The following is a 23,229-nucleotide window of genomic DNA, read 5'->3' as shown; positions in this document are numbered from 1 at the left end:
AAACTGTATTTTAACCATTCAGTCAGTTTCAGGTAATTGTTTTACAGAACATACTATTATAGTAAGATAATTGCGAAAGGTACAAAATGAATATTTCACTCAACATAATAATGATTGATAGTATATATTTAAAAAAATGATTGGATAGTTAGTTACCTATATATTTTACGTAAATTACGTTTGCATTGCAGCATTGTCAAGTAAATAGGTACCTACATGGAACGTTATGTAAATAAATCTTCTTTTATAGGTATTAAGTGTGAGAAAACTATCAACTAACATACAACTGTATTCTTAAAATTAGATTTAAAATATGTAAAAATATTACTTATAAGACTTATACTTCTATGCAGCTACTTATTTCTATCGCACCTCGCTTAGCTGTTTGTAGATGCTAAAGATAACAATAGTCATCCTTGCTAACAATATCATAAACAGTTAGATTGTAGATGGCATATTTTCTATTATAATGAAAGACTCATACTTCACTTTACGGAAATATATTATTAATATGTTCAATTACACTATTTTTTATTGCTTCATTGAGTGCATGAGGACGGTTGTTGTGCCTGCCTCGACTATCCAATAGCTATTCTGACTCTTCATTTTTTTAAAAAGCACTCACACCCACATATTTGAAATTGAAAGCGTTTGTAAAAACATAGTTTTTCACACTTTTATTATTTCGTCGTTGCATAGAAAATTATAAATAAGTGCCTTTGGACGTCTTGAAGCAGGTAGTTTTTGGGTTTTCTTTTGCACTGACTTGACATATCGTAAGGTGTCTCATGTCTCTCCATTGTCTCTCATGATTGTCAATCATCCAAAATGAATCAATACTAACTTGACGTTCGGATTCACTCATTTTTGAAGCGCATTTAAATAGACAAGAATTTTTACATGGTGCTTTCATGGTATTCAAATATTCTAATATTCATTCAAATATTCTTCACCCGAATATAATACTTTTTTGGCTTTCTTCCTTTTCCACAAGTCTTAAAAATTACAGCTCTCTTCTTTTTCTCAATTCAGGTGTGTCAATGGTGGAAATACTCTGTGCATAATTTATGCACTAGGTAAGGACAACGTCATGTCTGGTGATGTGATGTCTACAAGTGCATTTGTGTCTAAAGGTGGCAAAGTACTTTGCAGGACAGAAGTTTAATGTTGATATGCTCTGAAGTAGAGCCATATATTTCATTCTGTGTAAGATCTGCTGGAGATTTCGTAATTTATTCGATCAAATCATCAATCATTCCCAAATCCCCTCCAAATGTTTGTGTCATATTTGGCACACTGGAAGAACAGCTAAAACCCGATAATTTAGGATCACTAGAAGTATTATTGGAATTTGATATGTATTCGGAGTCTTCAGATGGGGTAGAATCAACCTGGTTATCATCGTAGACTATGCAATTTTCATCCAGACTTGCAATGATTCTTTTTGACTTTTTTCACTACCGTATTTAACAAAAAAGTATAGTAAAAAGTATTGTCAATACATATGCAAAAATAGGCAAGTATTACCTTACCTACTTATCACAAGTCGTCATGGTATCAATACAAGAAGAAGAATTAATGTAGGTTGTAAATTAGAAACTAACGTTGCAAATATGTATTTATACGATGCTTACTAATGATAGGAAGACGTTATAGTTTATATTACGAAACACAGAATATTATAAACATTGAAAATTCTGTAGGAGCCAATAGTACCGACAGAATATTTACGGTTGAATCATTTATAATTATAACCTAAAAATGTGGTGTCTGAAGTAGGAGATTATTAAAGCTACATATTATTTACCTGTATTGTTTCCATCCTTTATTTTATTAGTCTCTTGAGCTAATTGTAATATTAGCCAAGATCTAGTTGGAGACATATTAACTAAATGGAATAGTGCATAACTTAAATCCATTTGAATTTAAATTCAAATTCCATCAAGTACCTACCATCGGTCGACAGTATCAATAATAATATTAAAATTAGTCACTTGTTCACAATAACAAAAATAATACAACTTTACTGTCACAAAAGCAATTTGCGATAATGAAAGTAGGTGCGATTCATTACAAAGGATAACGATTTTTCAATACAGTGTTGTTCTACGTTGATAAAGGCGAGATTTGAAGGTGAAAGTTGAATTAGTGTCATATTCCACGGTGAAATCATAGTTAAATAATACACTAAAATGATTTGTGTAGGGAGCGTGTATATTTTTTCCGAGTAATATCATAACAACTCGGCATAGTGTCATATTCAGTGTCACATAAAAATTAATAACAATAACTTGTGATACCAACTACAGGTGGATTATTATTCCATGTTATTTAAGATTTTACAAAAAATGTTATATAATCATAACTCTACTTACGAGTATTATTTTAAACAGTATTTTGGGTGTTTTTCGAGAAAAAAATCCAAAAAAAAATTGGCTGGTGTGGTATTTTTTTCTATGCAACAATAGCTCAAAAAACATAAAACACACTATTTTGAATTGGTGTGTTATTCCATGAGGTAGTCGACATGACCTTAGACCAGCGATACTCAACCTGCGGTCCACGGGCCCTTTAAGCTTTTATTTGCGGCCCGAAACATTATTTATTATCAGGAATTTCGTATATTGAGATTCGTTTCGACTTTGACGCACAGATAGTTACACCCGAAGAGGATTGTCATTATGGTTACATCAGATCTGGTATAAGAGTGTTGCTATTGCACACGATTAATTTAAAAAACACGCATAATTTTTAAAAACTTAAAAATGTTTTGTAAAAAAGGGGGGGTTTCATGATTTTTTCGTCACACCAGTAGTGATGCGACCTGCGTTATTTTACAAATATATATATTTGGCCTGAAGAAAAAAAGGTCATTGCCTTAGACTAATATTATCAAGTGTGCAATTTGGATTTAGAACGGATATATTTCAATATTATACTTAAACTCACGGCCGGCGGGGGCTGACAGGGCTCTAACCTGGGGGCCCAGGTCAGGGAGGCCCGGCGTGACAAGTCGACCAGATAAATGAAATAAACACACATCACGAATTTGCACTAATAGTAAATAGAGTTCCCTGTGGCGCCATTTCCCTTTGTGTGTAATGGTTGTGCGATGCAATTTTTTATTATTGTGTCGATACCCTCCAACTCCATAATTCAAGTGGATGTAGGTTTTCATAAACACAAAAAATCGCCAAAATTCACTGTATTCCCTTAATTTTACCTTGACACCTTTTTTAAAACGCTACTGTAGAGCTGTCTTTAGCTTTAGTGATATGTAGGGGGCCTGCCAACGATTCTAGTCTGGGGGCCCGCTTTAGGATGTGTGGTGTGGGCCATGCTTAAAATTGTTTTTTTTTTTAATTGTTTCAGCTACAACTTAACGAATTCTTCTTGGACATAACTAAGGAGTTAAAGGACACATACAGCATTGAATCTCCGATTGGAGCACTCTATTCTTACGAAATCGGTAAAACACTCATCCAAAGATCAGTAAAATAATATCTGCAATTTCTAATTATTTGGCTGTCCAAATTTAAAACATAGCAATGAACATTTTTTCAAAAATGCATTTTATTGTATTTTTAAAAACACAATCTCTCACAATATAAATGCCTGTATATTGTTAGATTTAAAAATTGCTTAATTTTTGATCATTAAAAACGTACCAATTATGCCTTGCTGCGGATTTTCAAATTCATTACAAAGTATCCAACAAAAACAATTTGGAAACCAAGTAGCGCAACAGTTGCTGGGTTACAATTGCGGATTGTGGCATTCTTGAATATTAAATATGGTCTATCTGAGTATTCAATGTAAGAATTGTCATTTTATGACATAAATTCCTCAATAAAAATGACACGCACGTGTTATATTATATGTGAAAATCGCTTTGCATAGTTCATGTCAGCGGTGGCGATGCAAATGTTTCGCATTCATCTATGGAATCGTTAAAGTAGTCCGCAATAGAAACCAAGTCTAAGAGGTGGGCCGTACTGTAATTAATTGTTTTATTGCAGGAATGTGTGTGGCTGTCTACGTCACTGGATACGGTTGGTGCAGGGGACAAATCAACAAGATGCCGTGTGATGGTCAAATAGAGGTACTTCTTGTTGACCATGGAGTCATCAGTACGGTTCACTGGACTGCCCTTCGGAAACTGCTCACTAGTTTCCTTAAAATCGATCAACTGGTGAGCTTATTTTGAATGAAAGTAAGCTGAATCGCAATGGCGTTGAAAAACCATATATAATATATTATGACGTGAGTCGAGACTCTGTCATATCACTCGGACGACTTTTTTTAAATAATTACGCAGTCGAAGCAATTCTGCTAAAGTGGCTTGTCTCTTGGTATCAAATTTTTTCATTTGTTTGAACGAAGGCTTTATAATAGTAAAATCCAGTGGCGGCTCGTCCATATGCACTGCGGTACTGCAGCACCCCCAAGCAAATTGAGACAAATGTAATATTATAATATCCATAAATTTATGTATATTATATGAAAATATCAATATTATTAAGCATGTAATCAGCTCGCCCGCGCATCGATACATCCAATGTCCAATAATATCATACACGCGGTAGGTACTTGATTTTGCACAGTACCGATTTCAATAGAATATTCTCGAGTAGGCTAAGGAAGGGCGCGGGCTGCGGTGCTCGCAAATGGAAGCCTAATCGGTACTGCAGGTCAGACAGTCCGATTTCAGTATTTTTCCGTTTCTGCGTCGCGCGTGAGCACGCACACCACAGCGAGGAATGTAATATAGCTATAATGATTTATTAACATTGTTAAAATTTATTTCTGCAAGCAATTTATGCAAAGTTTTTTATTTTAATTATTAACATAATTAATTATTTATATTTAATTTTGATGTTAATAGTAAAATATAATCCAAATAAACATTTATTTTTATTTTTAATCAACTGCAGCACCCCCAAATATCTTATCCACGAACCGCCACTGGTAACATTTCAAAAACAATTCTAATAAACTCTATGCTTGCAGTTGAATCATTACAATCAATAGCTGCCATAGAACGAAACTAGCTGTAAAAACATTTGTACATTTTCATCAAGCGCATATTATGGATCGTTTCACGACTTTTGGACAGCCTTAATTTATTCAACATTTTAGTGAGTAGGTAATAGTTTTTTTTAATATGCTTGTAAATCTATTGATGCAACGAATTTCTCTGTGCGATCGATTTGTCTATCTACGTACAGTCTATGACATGTTAAAAATAAATCATTGAATCATATTGTTTCAGACCACCTTCTGTCAGCTCGCAAATTTAAACCAGTTTGGCGAAAAGTGGAAAGAGTTGGCCACCGGTTACCTGATCGAGCACATGACAGACTCCACCCCCCTCAAAGTAGAAAGCGCCAAAGCCATCAAAAAAGTTAAGAAAGACCAATCTTTCAAAATGGAACTGTTGCTGCATATCCATCCCGACACGGAACTTGATCGCTCTGTCGACATGGACATTCTCGAGAAGGGCATGTTTAGGTATGGAACATTCAATTGAGTACAGTGCAGAAACCAGTCAGTTCACACAGAACACAAACCAAAGAATTCGTACCATAAATAGATAGAGCCTTGTATGTTATATACAGTCGAACTTGGTTATTACGAGGAAGATGGGACCGACTGAATTTGCTCGTTATAAGCGTTACTCGTTATATCAGAGAATAGGTATTTTTAAATGAGCGGTCACATAACACAAACAGTTTCAATTCAAACAAAAATACACAATTAGAATTTTTCCCCGAAACAAGCATGGCATTCATAACTACTAAAGAAGTTTTTTATTGTAATGAACGCTGTTAGGTACCTACTGACTTCACATACCTTGGATTTTTTACATGCATTTCAACCATATGCGTGGATACTTTTTCAATATTGTTGGCGAAAACACCAATTAGGTAGGTACTTAGACACTTAACTAGTGTCATAAACGTAATCCGATTCTGGCGGCATCCTGTCCGGTCAGATTTTATTGCTTAAGGTCGAAATGTTTTTAAACGATTGACACATTCACAGTTTTAAGGAAATTTTTGACGGTATTTTAGCTCGGTATACCCGATAAGTGGCTCGTTATAAAACTGAATAAATGTATGGAGAAAATCTTAAACTAAAATGTCAATGAATGTTTCCTTGTTACATCCGAGATCTCACTATATCCATGATCGTAATAACCGACTTCGACTGTATTAGGTTGTGATGATTTGACGGTCGAATTCTAATTGATGAGAGTTTTGTACTATTCCATTGGAATTGGTTTTAGTGATCTTGGTTTCACCTTTCGGCATCTTCAGTTTCTTTCACCTTTATCAATCGTAATAAGATATGTGGGCATCTACAGGGTTGAGGTTTTATAGGGTTTAGGAGTTAGGGTTTGACAGATTTTTGGCTTTATGAGAAATGAGCTGTGTCCCAAATACACATTAAAAAAAAACATTCATATTTTTTTACCCGATTCGGGATTCGAAACCGTGACCCACGACATTTTAGGTCTACTTGTTACCGCTCAGACATCATGGGCTGTTTATTACTTAAGGTAAATCACCTCACCAAACGTAGAAAAGGAAATACTAAAGCAGGGTTCGCAATATTTTTTACGTGCGAGTGCCAAAATTTCTTAAATATTATTTTTCCACTGACATGTCAAGCAGTTTTTCATGGGATAAAAAGTGAAAAAAGGGTTTTTAAGAATATTATGATGTATTAAAAGTTTAAAAATTACAATTGAGTTCTTGAGATTCTATCTTTGATCGTGTTTGTAGCCGAAGGCATATCTTTTATTCCTTGAATTATTTTTTCCTTATTTTCAAAGAGATCATGGGAGCATTTTAACCACACTTCTTTTATATATATAGTGATTTTATATATCACTGAACAGTTTTCCAATCTTAGCAATTATGTTTGAGGCAAAATAACAAGCAGCTGTTATATTTGAATTACTGCCGATAAATTTCATTAGGTTTGTTGATTGAATATTTTTATTTCAATAAATTCTTTTTGTTCGTTCTTGATTTTCTCAAGAAGTGATTTATGGTTTGTCTCATAATACCGTTTAACTGACAGGGTTCTGCATACAATTGTCCCAGAATAGAAAATACATACCTAATACATAAAACCTCGTTAATATGAATTCCACGGAACCGAAAATCGAGAAAAAATTCGAATTACGAATTATGAAATGTATGGGGGGGAGATATTACAATTTTTAGATTACGATCATAGACATAAATAAAAAGGTTTTCAAGTTATATATAGTATATTATACATTTATATTTTTTATAAAAATCGATGTTTTTTAAAATGAATATAAAAAATATTAAAACGATGAATTAGTCAAAAATCTACACGATGAAAAATTGAAAACTTAATAAACTAAATTTTAATAATAACTATGACCATAAAATATAATGTAATAATAAGATGTGACCCTGCAAGGAATTCAATAATTCAATACAACTGAAAGTCACCTAAGGGCTGTTTTTTACCAGTTTTTTGTTGGTACAATATATGCGCATTCAGTAATGATAAATCTAATAGATGGAAAAAAAGTTTTTTGTACCATTTCAGGGTTTTTCGTGATGAGTTTACGGATGAAAGCATCATGTCACTTTGGTCTACAGCGCCCATGTTTTTGTTGTAGTCCACAATGGACTCAGGTTTTGAAATAGGAATTTTTGTCACATAGTTTACTTTTCCCGTCGGTTTGAATACATTCTTGTGCACTGTGGTCAACATTGTCACGTCTTTTTTGTCTTTCCACGCCAATGCCATCATTTCGTCAGTGTGAAATACCTCAGTTTCCCCTCTCTTCAATTTTTTTACGAATTTCGGCATCCCAATTCGATTTCTTCTCACGGTTCCGCAGGCATTTGTACGGTGGTCATACAGGTACTTGAACAATGTTGGGCTGCTGTGCCAATTGTCGATGAAAACCGTATGTCCTCGCTCCAAGTACGGTTCAAGTAATGTCACCACAACGTTGCCTGATATTCCGATGTAATTTTTCTTCTGAATTTCTGTTTGTATCCTCGTATAAATTATTATATCTAAAACAAAGCCAGCTTTACAATCGGCCATTACGAAAATTTTAATGCCGAAACGACTTGCCTTCGTTCTGATAAATTGGCGAAATAAAAGCCTCACTTTGAAGAGAAGAAGACTTTCATCGATGCACAAATTTTGATAAGGATACAAGTACTGTTTGAAAGAAATTTTCAGCTCTTTCAAGACCTGTCTTATCTTGTACAATCGATCTCCGGGAATTTGGGTTTCATTATCGCTAAAATGCAACATTCGATGCAAGAGCTCAAAACAATTCCTGGGCAATGATTCAGAATAATACGGTGAAAACAACATTCTTTTGATAGACCAGTGTTCAGTAATTTTGTTGCGAGAATTACGTGACATAAGCATGCACACTCCCAAAAATGTGTACATGTCATCGGTTGTGCAGTCTACCCATCGTCGTAAACGATCACTTAGAACCGTGATATTTTTTGTAGCAAATTTAAATTGTTTATTTGTCTCTCGCACTATCATTTCAATAAAGGAAATGTGGATAAAACACTTGAAATAATCCATTTCAAGTGCATCCGAAGCTAAATTATCTGCTTTGCATACCGATTCATTATCATCGAATGAAAATGCGCGCGGGTCAAATAAATCCGATTTCCACTCAAATGTCGGTCTTTCAGTAGCTTCGGATGTAGTTGGTTCGTTTTCTTCAACTTCCAAAGTATCGTCAACTTCATCAACTTCGGAATCATCGCTATCGTCTTCAGATTCAATCGTTTCTAAGAGATTGTCAATTTCACCATCTTCACAATATTCATCCATTTTGAATTGGAAAAATTGGTAAACTAAACTCGTAAATATAACACTTTTGTTTGTCCAAATTGAATGCAAAATATAAATAAAAATAGTCACAATACTTAGTCACTCGACACAAATAAAATTTTCAATCTGAAAACATCGAAAATGTTTCAATTCAATCTTAAAGTAAACTCGTAAATATAACATTTGTATACGCAAATCATACGCCAAATATAAATATAAATACTCACAACACTTCGTAACTCAACACAAATTAAATTTCAATAAGAAAAAATGCGAAATCTTTCAATTAGAACGCAAATCCGACCATCATCCCAACGACCAATTATTACGCGATCGCAGCGCGAACTAATCAGTCAACAATTTTTCAGTACATGGGAAGAAATCGGTAACCCTGAATGGGCCTCAGGAATCCCCTTTATTCTCGCGATGTATTTGACCTTTCAAACGTTTCTGCCTGCAGAGCTTGCCCATAGATGTCAATACACGTATTAAAATTGAAAAAATAAATATATGACTCGTATTAGGCGCAAAAACGGCGCGACGAGTTTCGCTCGTCACGGGTGCACGAAAGTAGACGCCCATGATGAGAACCACTCGTCAGTGGCTGTTAAAGGGTTAAATCCAGCAGATGTTCGCCGTAGTGACACTTCATCAGTGAAGAAAGTGCATGGATTTTATTTAATTTAATTTAAGTCCTATTTAGCAAGGGCTAGTGGAAAAAAAAAAAAGAAAAATTATTACAATCAAGCAGCAGACTTTCAACGTTGGTGGACTGAGGGGTATCGCATGATTAACGAAGGCAATAAAGCAGTACATATGTATTTTCTATTCTGGGACAGTTGTATGCAGAACTGGAAAAATATTTACCAATATAAAAAGAAAATACGCATGGCTATGTCCTCATCATTTTGTAAAACTTTTTTGAAAAAAAAATATTTTTTAAATTATTATCGTTAATTCTTTCTCTTTTCAAAATAAAACATTCGCGTGCCATGAAAAATCGTCTCGCATGCCATAGGTTCGCGATCCCTGCACTAAAGCATATGAAATAGTACAAAACTTCCATTAATTTTAATTTCAAACCATTAGGACCAGATGCACAGATGTCATTGTCAAGTTAACTCACTTGATAGAATGGACTTGACGGTGTGTGCAACATCTTTGTCTTAGCGTGGGACATGTTAAAAATGAAAATAGTAATTAACCTTTTACTTTAATTAATATTATAATTCTTACAATTTCAGCTCGCAAGGTGACACTGAGGAAATGATACCTAAATACCAAACAATGAAGTCAGAAGAGGTGCAAGAACAACCAAAACTCTGTGGTATCATGAAACTGGAAGTCAATATTCTTTCGGTGGCCAGTCCATCTGATATATACATTGGCATAAAGTCACAACAAACCATGATGGCTAAACTTTCCAAAGATTTGGAGAAATATTTAAAAGGGACCGAACCAAATAAAGAAGCAACGTGGAATGTCGATGACACATGCGCTGCTTTTTTAAATACGACTAAAACATGGCACCGAGCTTTCATCAAGGAAGTTTTAACAAATTTGGCGTCTGTTAAGGTGTTCACTAAAGATACTGCGTTGATCGAGGTCGTTCCTGTTGAAAATCTGCGTGCGCTGGATAAAAATTTTGCCAAGATCAAAGATGGCGCTGTGAAATGTCACCTGAGCGGCATTATGCCGGGTGCGGGCACCCAGTGGCCTAATTATACTAAAGAATTCTGCCAAGATTTACTAAGTGAATACGACAGGTTTTATATTACAAAAACTGGTCCGATGGACAATAAAAGTATTCCGGTGGAGTTGTGGGTCTACCATGTCACCCCAGGAGGTGCCGTCACTCCAATACTGAAAGATTGGTTATCTATTAATAATAAAATACTCGAACAAGGATTGGCCATACGAGATACTACCAAAGTTGAGGTTGTGGATGGAATTGAGAAAATTCCGCTGAAAGAAAGTAATATTGAGTCAGAAAAAGAAACTGAACCATTCAAGCCAATCGATAATGCAACCAGTGAAGTTATCGAGAAATTCTCCGGAGATAAGAAGGTGTCGATTCCGAATGAATTGAATCTTGCCATGGTTCAAGAGTCGATTCCTCCTATTTTTGATGACTGGCTTCCTTCAAAACCGTTGCCGAGCAAAGAATTCATCGGAATGCCGACATTTGTATCGTCGGATTTCGTTATCTATCTGCATGATATAGTGCACACCAGTGGTACTCTGAAGTTGTTGAATACGACAATCACTCGTCATTTTAAAGACTCTAAGCTCATGCCTTTCGATATGTTTTGGCACCCTGGTCAGCTGTGCATCGCAAAGTGGGATGTGGACGATAAGTACTACAGAGGAAGAATAAATAATATCTCAACCTACAATACCGTGGAAGTGATGTTTGTCGATTACGGCAACACGGAACTGTGTGCGATTTCGGCTCTGCGTAAAAATATCATTATGCATCATGTCCCCTTGCAAGCGACAAAGTGCCGGCTGACAGGACTGACGCCCGTTGAAGGACTGTGGTCGGAAAATGTTCTCGATTTTATACATCAACAGATCGTTGAACAGCAATGCCTGATAACAGTGCAGGGAGAAGCTGTCGATGGCATCGTACCCATAAAACTTAAAGTGAAAAGTATTCGCGATATAGGCGAAACTTTGGTATCTCTAGGATATGCAACGTACGATAGAATTCCTAATCCGAAATCTCGTTTTGTCAAAAAGAGTGGAATTTTTGTGAATGACAGTATTCCAAGCGTCATTGAAGACTCACCGGAGGTCTCGGGGATAAATGTCCCCACGATGCAGGTTCCAACTGTTGAGGTTCCGGCGATGGATACTACAGAGGTCAGCGATTGGAATGAAGTGAATCGAAGGGAAGGAATGAAAATCTTAAAATGTAAAGAAGAAGTAATTATCTATGACAAGGATATCATACAACAATTCGTCAGTTACCCGTCCATGCAGTTCCCGTTGGATTGTGACTTTTTCGATTGTGATGTTCTCAATTTCACTGAAGATTGTGAGTTGACGGTTAGAATACTCCTTAACGAACAGCAGATGGAACCTCTTAGGGCTCGCATAGCCCAAATAGGCGTCGAGATGCAGTCGATGGCAGACAGACAACCCGTGGAGAAATCTATCTTAGAAGGGAAACCTTGCATAGCCCAATTTTCATTCGATAATCTCTGGTACCGCGCCAAGATACTTCAATACGATCCTGTTGATAAGAAGATAAAAGTCAACTATGTGGATTTCGGAAACAGCGAAATAGTCGCCGCCGAGAATGTCAGAGAGATCAGACCGGATTGGCTGAACATGCCCGCACAAGTCATTTCGGCTAAGCTGAACGGCGTTTCGGTGGCAGATGCGGCGGACCTTGGGGATTTGAAGCAATACTTCAGGGAAATATGCAGGGACCCGCTGTTCGTGCGGATCATCGAGTATGACGAGGATGACAGTTTGTTCATTGTAGATTTCACCAAAGACGTTTCCGAACCGAAGCTTGCGTATCAAAATCTCATTGACGTCGGCGTGTTGGTCTTTGACGAATGACCATGTCTAATTTATTCCATGTGTGCCGAAAATTGTGATATGAGAGTTTGGGACAATATTTGAGCATTCAACATTTTGAATATTGTTCCTTCATAGTATTTAGCTCATATTTATCTTATAATAATATGTTGTATCATTTATCTATAGCTATAATTGAGTACCTTGGTATCAAAGTGGGACAAACGCCACCTCCCACTAAATTCATGTTTTAATTGATTATGGTAGTGCAAGTGATGCTCTTTTCAAAAAATCCACCAAAAGTATCAAAAACGGTAGTTTTCATAGAGATTTTTGAGTTTAAAGTTGGTATGTTGTATGAAAAACGGACACTTTTCACACATGTTTGCGAGTCTCCTGTAAAATTTTGTAAATGGCTTATGTCCCACTTTGATACCAAGGTACTCAATTGTATATAATTATATTGTTAGTCACTTGTTTCCTATATTCGCTACATAACTCCAAAAGTATAAATAATTGAGTTTTGTATCTATGGAGAAAACAAGTATCACTTCGCTATACAGTAGAACCTCTGAAGGAGCATAATTCGTTCTAGAATCTTACTCATAAGCGAAACAATTTTTCCCATATAAATTAATGTAAAATACGATAATGCATTCCATGCCGAAAAAATACTCATAACGTTTATTCGAAAATTACTTATAACATATAAATTTATGACAATAACTAATTCTTTTTTTACTAGAAAGCTGTTTAGAGACATTTGTTTTTGCCGACGTTTCATAGTTTCATGAAAATGTGACACAGCATTATCATTGAATAAATTTGTATCGCGCATAGCCACAGCCTTATTAGGGGGATGCTTCTCAATATATGACGCAACAGTTTCCCATGCGTACAGCATTTCTCTTATTGCGCAAGAAGATTGACAGAAAATCACAAATAATGTCTGAACACAAGTTTGGAAAAATGTTTGATCACAAGCGACTAACATGCTAGCGGAACGAGTGCTTAACACAGACTGACATACTGACACGGAATGTCCCGACGCACAATTCAGTGACGTGAAGATGGGACTTCCCCTTTCCGCGTCACTTATGCGAAATGTCACTCGTTACGGGAGCCATTTTTTGTTGTAGGAAGTTTTGCATTATCTTATCATTTGTTTCTATGTAGTTCGTAATAATTCCTCTGTTTGTTTATAACTGAGGTCTCAATTGAAATGTCATTTTTTTACTTTTTTATACTGAAATAATGATCAATAAAATAATCTGGTCAAAAAAATCTGTTTCTTATTTTAGTTTATTTAAGTACATTATCATACAAGGGGGGGTTTGAATCCGGCCCCCCCACCATCCAGGAATGAAAAAAAATACAAATTTAGATGAATGGGATATTACTTCTACGCCAGGGCCTCATGACTGAAGATCTTTTTGATTTGGTTATCAAATAGCCTTCTCATCTCAGGATTATACGACACACAAGGCCTATGGCACTCATGAATTGGTACAACCAGCTAAGACGACCTAGTAAGTAACAGCAACCCCACAACCAGAAGTCACTTACCACCCATGTACGTAGTATATCGACATACCTACCAGTATTGAAATGGTGCCTGCTGAAGGAAGGTAGGTAATTCAAAAAATGTCTGCAGCCATATTTATGGAATTTGAATTTTGTTTCCTCAGTATTTTACTGAACATGGAATGTTATATTTAACTTTTTAAAGAAGGGCAATGCACTAAAATATTTATATTATACAAAAAAAGTGACACCCAACGTTTTAGTGTCAGAAGGGTGTAATTACAAAAATGCAGTTTTGAGATAATCGAGAAAACAAATTATTTTTAAGTTTCAGCAGATATAAATTTGACAATATAATTATATTGACTTTTTTGTTAGATATAAAATATACTATATGGAGTTAACAACAGTTTACTATAATTAACAAAAACAAAAAGTTTTATATTATGGGATAAAATTAAAGAAATAAATAAAATGGCACTCTTACATCCTTTTGACATTAACATAAATACCAAATGAACCAATCACCAGAAGAAACTGGAACCAAGTTATTTATAAAATGTGGAATATGGCTCATGAATTTATTTAGAATAATTGCATAGATCGATAAGATCTTTAAGCGTATGTGGCCTAATCCGCAGTGGCTTAAAATACATTGGTTTCAAATTCTAATGGATTAAAGTTTTGTACGATTCCATTTGAGTTGTTTTTTGCGACCCGGGTTTCGCCCTTCGGCATCTTCAGGCACTATGTGCACTCACCAAGAAGATGCCAAAGGGCGAAACCCGGGTTGCAAAAAACGACTCAAATGGAATAGTACAAAACTTAACTCTATTAAAATTCAAATTCTATCAAGTACCTTCGGTCGATAGTATTAATATAATAACATAAGTTTCAATTTAAATATATCGACATCCTTCTTCCTCTTCAATCGAATATCTTCAATTTTAAGAAAATTGTCATCATTCTTGATCATATTTATAGTAAATGTGTTCAGAGTTATCCTTTCTAAATGAAAACCACTTTATTTTCAACCAATTTACTGGATTGCCTGTTGCTTTTTATTTTTTATTTATACATTTATGCAGACACCATAATTTAAAAAAAACATTTTATCTCATTTCAAATTCTTCATAAACGGTTTTTTGGGTTCCATTTTTAGTTTTCTTTATCTCCGCCATGCGAACAGCTGTATACGAGCATACAGGGTCACACACTAGATATTTGGTTTGTTTTTCAATATTTTGCATGAACACTCACATTCTATTTGAGAATGTCCACTTTCAAAAAACATTTGATTGATGACAGGTATTTCTGTCCGGAACATGTATCAGAAAAAAAGTTATGAGTTTTCCATTAGCATTTTTTTTTTTAATAATCATGAATCCCCGAAGCTACTTCTCTTTTAGCAGTGGGTTCGTGCCACATGTAACAGTACGCTATTTTTTGTAACAGTTAAGTAAGTACTGTTAGATAGACAGCCAGTTTATTTTGTAGAATAAACATTTGGCATTATACTTAGGGCAATACTGTACGGCTTAAACATTAAACCCCATTAACTGACAGTCTCCTTCATTTGCTTGTTATTTAACAGTATTTTTTTTAAATAGTGCGGTATTCTTTCGGGATACTTATATGAGACTTGAAACCTTTTTAAATTTATTCTTTCTTTTTCTTCAACAGTTATACTATATTCAAATTTGTAAGATGTATCACACAGGTCATTCTTAGGATTGTGAAAGCTCAAATTAAAATTTTGCTGAAAAATATTTCTATATAAACATAATTTTTCAGGTAGCCCACTTACCCACTTATTTTATTGTCTTCAGCACATTTATCTTTATAAAGCTCATCCATAATGTTGATATTAAGTTCACTTGGCAAGAAAATTGGTGTCCTTACGAGCATAGTGTGCTGGCAAAATTGGAAATGATCTTATGTGGTTTTGTATAAACTCCTTATCGTCTGATGAGTTTTATTTTGCACCAAGAAGGTGGTGACCTCTGATCAATTTTCATTATATTATTTTCATGTCTACTACCTTATCGATATGAAACGATAATGCAAAATGTTAATGTTGCTTAGTGTCAGAAGGGTGTATCGCCCGATATTCATATTGCATAGTATATGTTATTTAGTGACAACGAGGTAATATGTGTTAAATCGTTATGACACTAATTATTTCGAAAGAATTGTAGTTACCCTAATGCCTAACTTTGTAGGCTTTAAAGATAGAGATACATCGTTCTGACATAATATAAAGCGGCAAAAACTGAATATAGTGGCATATTCACATTGAAAACAGCAATTTTCTAGTTACACCCTTCTGACACTAAAGCCCGAACTGAGAATCAAGCTTGCGCTAAAAAAATGTACGGCCTTTGTCCAGTATGCATAAAATAACAGCCATTACACATTATCTGCAAGGTAGGTACGCATAGTTAGCAGTTGTTTCATAGAATGAAGTAGAGAGTTCTAAGATCTCGAAGACAAATGTCTGGTGGTGTGCAGTCCATAGCTGTTATAGATACGGAGAATCCCCTGAAATAATAGTCTCCAATTCAATATCAAAAATCTAATCTAAAGTCGCGAAAAAAAAAGCCTGCAAAGAAGCATTATCATAAAAGTAAGTAAATGCATCCTCGAACTCTGCTGCTTCTCGCATCGGGACGAAGGGTTCATGACCTCACGCTACTCAGTTGGTAGACAATGGATTGGTGGATAAAGGTGAACACATAATAATTATATATGACAGATACCGCCAAGCATCGGCGATCCGGATGGAAGCTAAGCACTTCCACATATCAGAACATCGACCCAGTATTCTGGTTATGGAAACTCGTTTGCATGCAAACCCAAGGAGGGAGGGAGGTGGGGATATTTCAGAATTATTTATATCAAGAGGGCCACCAGGGCAGGGCGGTCATTGGATAAGATCAGAAGCAGGGTTAGGTACCTATACGAACCACCAGACAGTGTCCGCTCAGCGGTGGCCTCCTTAAACTGGTTAGAAAAATATCCGATAGATGACGTATTAGCTAATAATTAGAGAGAGGTACCTAACTGGCATAGTGAGTCGACATTTCACGACTACCTACCAGAAAACGATGGACACACCACCATCAAAAGGGAATAAGAAGCCATTGACTTCTCTATTCAACCCAATATCTACATTGAACGGCACTATGGACCACACCCTGTCAAGGGATCATTTATTATTCATGAGTTTTGTATACCCAACACTGAGTGAAAAGAAACAGTCTACTTATCTCAAGGACGTCAAATTCGAATGACAGGAGTTTTACCACTCTCCTTTCCTGGTCATACCCGCGTGTCCCTTTTTATGTAAGGTGAGTCGGGGTAAGTGTGACATAGAATTTAATGAGATGAATTTCAACCTGGTTCATGATGAATAGGTATGTTTTAAACAGTTGAAAACTTTACCATATGATCTACAATATCATTACAATTAATATGTACAGAAGGAACCCACTGTATATCTTACTATACTACGACATTTTAATATTTTTTGATTACTAGTCAGTTTGTTACACTTACCCCAATATTGGGGTAAGTGTAACTAAATCCACCATTATTCCAAAAGTTCTTCAAAACCATAACGTATTACATGCATAGAAAGGTAATATATCATTAATTAATGGATATTGATTCTTAAATGAAAACTTCTGTAAGTATAGATTTTCAACAGAAATGATCTCTATCATTTTTTTTGGGGTGAGTGTGTCATACTAATGTATGTAGATTGTAGAGCTAGTGATGTCCCGAAACAAAAATGACGTTTTTTATTAGGTAGGTACTTAATTATTTAATGTGGTTATCTCAGTAACAGGAATGGTAGGTAAATCAATCAAAGGCTTTTGAAGATTAACTTATAATTTTATTCGTCTCGAAAGAGCACAAATACAAAGTATACAATACAGGAATGCAGAGTAACCCTAAAATAGTCAGTACTTACATGACAAAGACGTAAGCACTTACAGTAAAATCAAAACGATAAAGAGGTTTGTCGATTGTGTGCGGCATGAGAATAAGTGTACGAAAGAATGAGTTAAATTTGAAATGTTATAATAGCTTCACCAAGAATTAACAGGGTAAGACATTATTTTTTTAGCTCGAAACAGTGAGCATTAACAAACAGTTCATGAAATTTAATATACCTAATATGATTAAGTTCGTATTATTGCACAATTAAATAACAATCAGCAAAAATAAAATGTGGATACAAATAGAGAGTAAGATATAAAAGAAAAATAATAATTAATACAAAAAAACATTAAATCTCTAGTAACGTTTTGGGTCTCATTCTCGAATCATTCTTTCGTTTTTACTGTACTTACAATTCAAGTTAAGTGCTTACTTACAAAACTATTTATTCTAACTTAATTATTTCGAATCGCAATATTTGAAATTGCATGACTAGGTACCTACTGAATATTGTAACCAGAGATTTTTGTTTTGAAAATTATTTCGCCTCTTCGTCCAGTTGATTGTTGAGGCAATATGCAGATGACATCCTCTTCTTTCACTTCGTAAATGTCTTCTACTCTTGGAAATGAAAACATAGTTTCGTTTTATTTTTTAATCGTCTTAAGTTTTCGAGCAAACTTTGTCAGAATTCTATCATCTTGCTCAAGTTTTATTATAACTCCGACAAAATGTTTCACAGTTTTTTTTTTGTATAGAGAAAATTGTACTACAACCCATATTCCAATCTCTAACATTTCTGAATTAGATGCACCTGCAGTATCATCAAACTGATCAAACATTGATATATTAAGCATATTAATTGAACTATCGTTTTCCTCATCGCCGAGCAAATCATTAATATAGTCTTGCATATTATCTTCGCTTTCGTCACTTGATGTCCATGACAAATCTTCTTCCGATGACATCGGTTCGTGTTTTTATTTGTTTTGGTGTACTTTTATCGGTTTCAATACCTTATTCTGCATGTTAGTTTTGTCTTGCAATGGCTTTATTTTCTTTTCTATTGGGACATTATTTTTCATTCACTCTATAACATCATAACATGTAATTACTTCTGCTCCTGGAGCAACGATTTTTCTCTTATTCTTTATAGGCGCCTTACTACTGATAGAATTCAGCAAAAGTGTTTTAAACGAAGTTTTTTCTATATTTTCTGCAGGAAACTTTTGTAACAGTGGCATTTCTATTAAACTTTTAGTAACTTCTTTATTTGGTAATTGAACAACTTTGCAATCCAGAATTATAGGCTTGGAAGAACATTTTTGAACAGTCCCCATACAAATTGACGATTTTTTTCTTCTTCAGAAAATTCGATTTATAGCGATTTTCGCGAATTCGAAATCAAATTTTCAGAGTCCCTTGGATTTCGAATTATCTAGGTTATACTGGTATACAAATTCTTACCTATAAACATTCTATTTCAATTACGAACATTTTCGATCTTCGATACTTCGATCGATATAAATGATGCGTCATGTCCCTTCACTAGTTAAAATATTGACTTTGCAAATTCATAGAAAATATATGGGGGAAGTGTGACACAATACAAAGGCACATTTACCCCACGTGTTTGCTTTCGTGGGGGAAGTGTGTCTACTTGATTAAAGGTTTTAAATGCTTATAAATCAGTAAAACGATAACACAACGTGAAGCAGCGTATCAAAACACATATACTCACCAATTTTTACAACCACAATGTGCAGATTTCCGTGTTTAAAAAAATATTTTACTAACAGCTACCAACTCACTCGACGACATCAAAATCGCTACCTACTGGAGAATAATCCATGTAGTCACATTAGGAAACACGGTATCGACACCATATCTGATTATTTTTATAAATCAGTGAGTTTGCTATCATCTTTCTACAGATGGAAGCATCCAATTTGTGGTAGATACTGAGAAAACTTAGTAGCTACACTTACTCCAAAGTCACACTTACCTCGACCCACCTTACCTATGCTTTCAAGTAAGTATCTCTTTATCTTCATTATGATATGGCCCAAGGAACCAGGTAGAAGTTACCTGGACTTCAAAGTCAAAATGAATAATAGGAGTTTTATTGGTAGGTAGGTAAAATTCCTTTCATTATCAGAGTGAATTAAAACTTATGTCGTTCCAAAGAGTCTCTTTGTGTCGTTCTCTTTTTGTAGGTATGTAATTAAAAACCAAGAAAAATACATTTATTCATCTCATTTCAATAAAAACTATTAATATGTAAAATGGTTTTGTTTGATCTAGGTCGGTAGGTACCTAGGTAAAATAGCTTGTCAGAGATAGTTACAGTAAAAACGAAACAATGATGCGGTTCGTCGATTGTATATATATATACGTACGAATACGCGATCATCGGCTGCCAGGCATAAAAATTTATCACGGATCCCCATACGCAAGCACACTATCGACCGACCGCATTATTGTTTCGTTTGTACTGTACAACGGTAACGAACTTTAATGCTTATTCTCCTGATTGGGAACACATTTTTTATCAGTCTGGCAATTTTTCTTATTACTTACCAACTGTATAATAATGTTCTACCAACTGAATAAACAAATTGTACAATGGAAGGAAATCATAAATTAAAATTTACAATTCACACTGTTGCTAAAAATAAAACATCTCGAAAAAATCCGAAAACCGTAATACAATAATAATTCGGCACTCGACCCTAGAACGAAACTCAATTTTTGTTCTGAGTTCTAGATTTTGTTTCATCAGACCAGGGAACACACAAATATGGGAAGTGAGATTTTTTATGGATGTCGCTGTACAAAATTATAATTCCCGAGTTTGGATAAATATGGAATAAATTCAAACAGAATTAAAAGTGTTATGGAAGATGTTATTTATTTTTCAATACAAAATTTACATCTGTATCATAATACAGTTTGTCATAATATGACTTTTATTATAAGTGAAAGACGCGTTCAATATTGGCAATATTTGAGGTCATTCAGGAGATTTTTATTTCTTGCGTTTAATGGCCTGATTCAGTGCCATCTCCAGATTAATAAAGCCTGAGCATATATATCTTTTTGCACAAGCAACGAGTGGTCCACTGTTCAGCTGTCAAAATCAGATCCCAGTTTGCTTGACATATTGATTCGCCCTTCTCGTTTCAAATGGAATTATAAAAAAATACTCAAAGCAAATATATTAATTAGGTAGGTACCTAACAGTGCTATTCATAAATACTATACATTCCTGTTATTCATCAGCTGTGAAAGTCAGACTAGTCCTTTACACAAAAACCGATGGCAATATCGATTTCCAAAAAATATGTAGGTAGGTAGCATTGATCTATGCATTACATTATTGTAGAAGGTGTCTTAATGCTAGTGTATTACTAATTATCATGTAACTCACCTAGGTATCAAAATTAAACCATTCACTGTGTCAAGACAGCTGGAAATGAGGGGGTCAGAAACATAGGTACCTAGCTTTCTTGAAAAAAAAAGACTTTTTAATCTATGAATGCAGAATCATATAGTTAAAAATTCTGCAGATTGTGAGCTGATGTTTTAGTAGCAAACTCGGCTTTCTTCCATAGAAAATCGTTGTTAAAAATTAGCTTCAGAAGCAAACTCAGCTTTCTTCACTCTAAATGTTTCCTCCCATACAAAGTCACGTGATAAATTGGCGGCTCAGTACATTTTTGCTGCGACTTATAATCGTGATTATTGTGCTAAAATTGTGAATCTAAGTGTTAAATTACAAAATTTTGAAAGATGGATTGTCACCCTTTGGAAATGGCTTCAAATAAAGCTAAGAAACGGTCAAGATGTCCAGAAAACTGGAAGAGAAATATGAGTAAAATTTCGAGGTAAAAAAGGCAATAAGATAAGCAACAAAACTTTTTTTTGAACAATGTAGTTCTTACAATTTGTTTTCTTTTAAGATACAGTCCTAAGGAGTTTCCGATTGTGCCGACATGCAATCACAACCAAAGGTCATTAAAATGTGCCAATTTAAGGATGAGTGTGGGACTGGATTCATTGTAAGCAAACGAGTGAAACATTTAATTATTAGGTTCGAACCAGTCAACCCAAGGATCATGCGATTGCGAATTAAAGGAAGTTTCTTCAATTACTCATTTATAAGTGTACATGCCCCTACAGAGGATAAGTCGGATGAGGAAAAAGAGGACTTTTACGATGCATTAGAAAGCACGTACAACAGTTGCCCAAATCACGATGTGAAAATAATAATCGGTGATCTAAATGCCAAAATAGGACGGGAGGAGATCTACACTACCATTGTCGGAAAACATAGTCTTCACAATGAAAGTAATGACAATGGTACCCGACTAATTAACTGTGCAGCGTCACTAAATATGGTTATTGGTAGCACAATGTTTCCCCGTAAGGATATATATAAGGGAACTTGGAAATCCTCGGATGGGTGCACAATAAACCAAATAGACCATAGTTTGATAGACAACAGGCACAAATCGGATCTAATGAGCGTCCGGACATACAGAGGGGCTAATGTAGACTCAGACCATTTCCTAGTGTGTGGAAAAGTTGGAGCAAAGATCTCAAACACCAAAAAGGAAATGGGAGCAAAAGCAAAACCTTTTGACACAGAGAAACTGAAGATTCCGCAGGAACTGGCTCGGTACCAGGAGAGATTGAACACTCACCTGAGCGACAATGTTGAGGTTGAAGACCATGAAGAGGTGAATCAACACTGGGAAGAGTGCAAGACTGCCATATTATCCCGAGCTAATGATACCTTAGGACGCCGAAAAACAGGTGAACGATCAGAATGGTTTGACGAAGATTGCCGCGAAGTCACTACGAGAAAGAATGAGGCTTACTTAATGATGCTACAGAAGAAAACACGGGCATCAGACGATGAGTATAAAAAGCGCCGGCGTGACGAAAAGAAACTACACAAGAAAAAGAAACGTGATTATTTAAAAAAGGAAATGATCCTACTCCAAGAACACTATAAAGCCCAAGAAATTCGGCCGTTCTATAGAAAGATAAATAATGTTAGGAAGGGTTTCAGGCCTCATATCACAATGTGCAAGGATGACGCATGATGCTCACAGAAAAGCACCGTATTCTTGCCCGGTGGGTGGGTTCCTTTGATCAACATTTAAATACCCCCATAATGATGCCGGCAACACTATTATTAATACTCAAGACCAGGAATCAGTACAAAGTGGCATAGTGATAACAAAGAACCACCGACATTAAATGAGGTAAAAGGTGCCATGTCAAGGTTAAAAACAAACAAATCGCCTGGAATAGATAACCTACAGAGTGAATTAATAAAATGTGGGGGAGAAAGCCTGC

At 35.2% G+C, this 23,229-nt stretch overlaps 1 protein-coding gene across 1 annotated transcript in view; it reads left to right on the top strand.

Annotated features, from left to right (window-relative positions):
* Positions 1–12,580, top strand: part of LOC147073217 (RING finger protein 17-like) — a 56,329-nt gene extending 43,749 nt beyond the window's left edge. Inside the window, exons 15-18 of the mRNA XM_085945359.1 lie at positions 3,373–3,469; positions 4,020–4,192; positions 5,273–5,511; positions 10,107–12,580. Of these exons, the coding sequence (XP_085801485.1) occupies positions 3,373–3,469; positions 4,020–4,192; positions 5,273–5,511; positions 10,107–12,435 (2,838 nt within the window). The 3' untranslated portion in view covers positions 12,436–12,580. The remainder of the gene's footprint in view (positions 1–3,372; positions 3,470–4,019; positions 4,193–5,272; positions 5,512–10,106) is intronic.
* The last annotated feature ends 10,649 nt before the right edge of the window (positions 12,581–23,229 follow it).

Source organism: Rhyacophila brunnea, unplaced genomic scaffold, assembly GCF_057557595.1.
Source record: "Rhyacophila brunnea isolate RB1 unplaced genomic scaffold, BYU_Rbru_1.0 scaffold_18, whole genome shotgun sequence".
Lineage (NCBI taxonomy): Eukaryota > Metazoa > Arthropoda > Insecta > Trichoptera > Rhyacophilidae > Rhyacophila > Rhyacophila brunnea.
The sequence above is the reverse complement of the archived record's forward strand: the minus strand, read 5'-3'. Positions and strand labels throughout refer to the sequence as shown.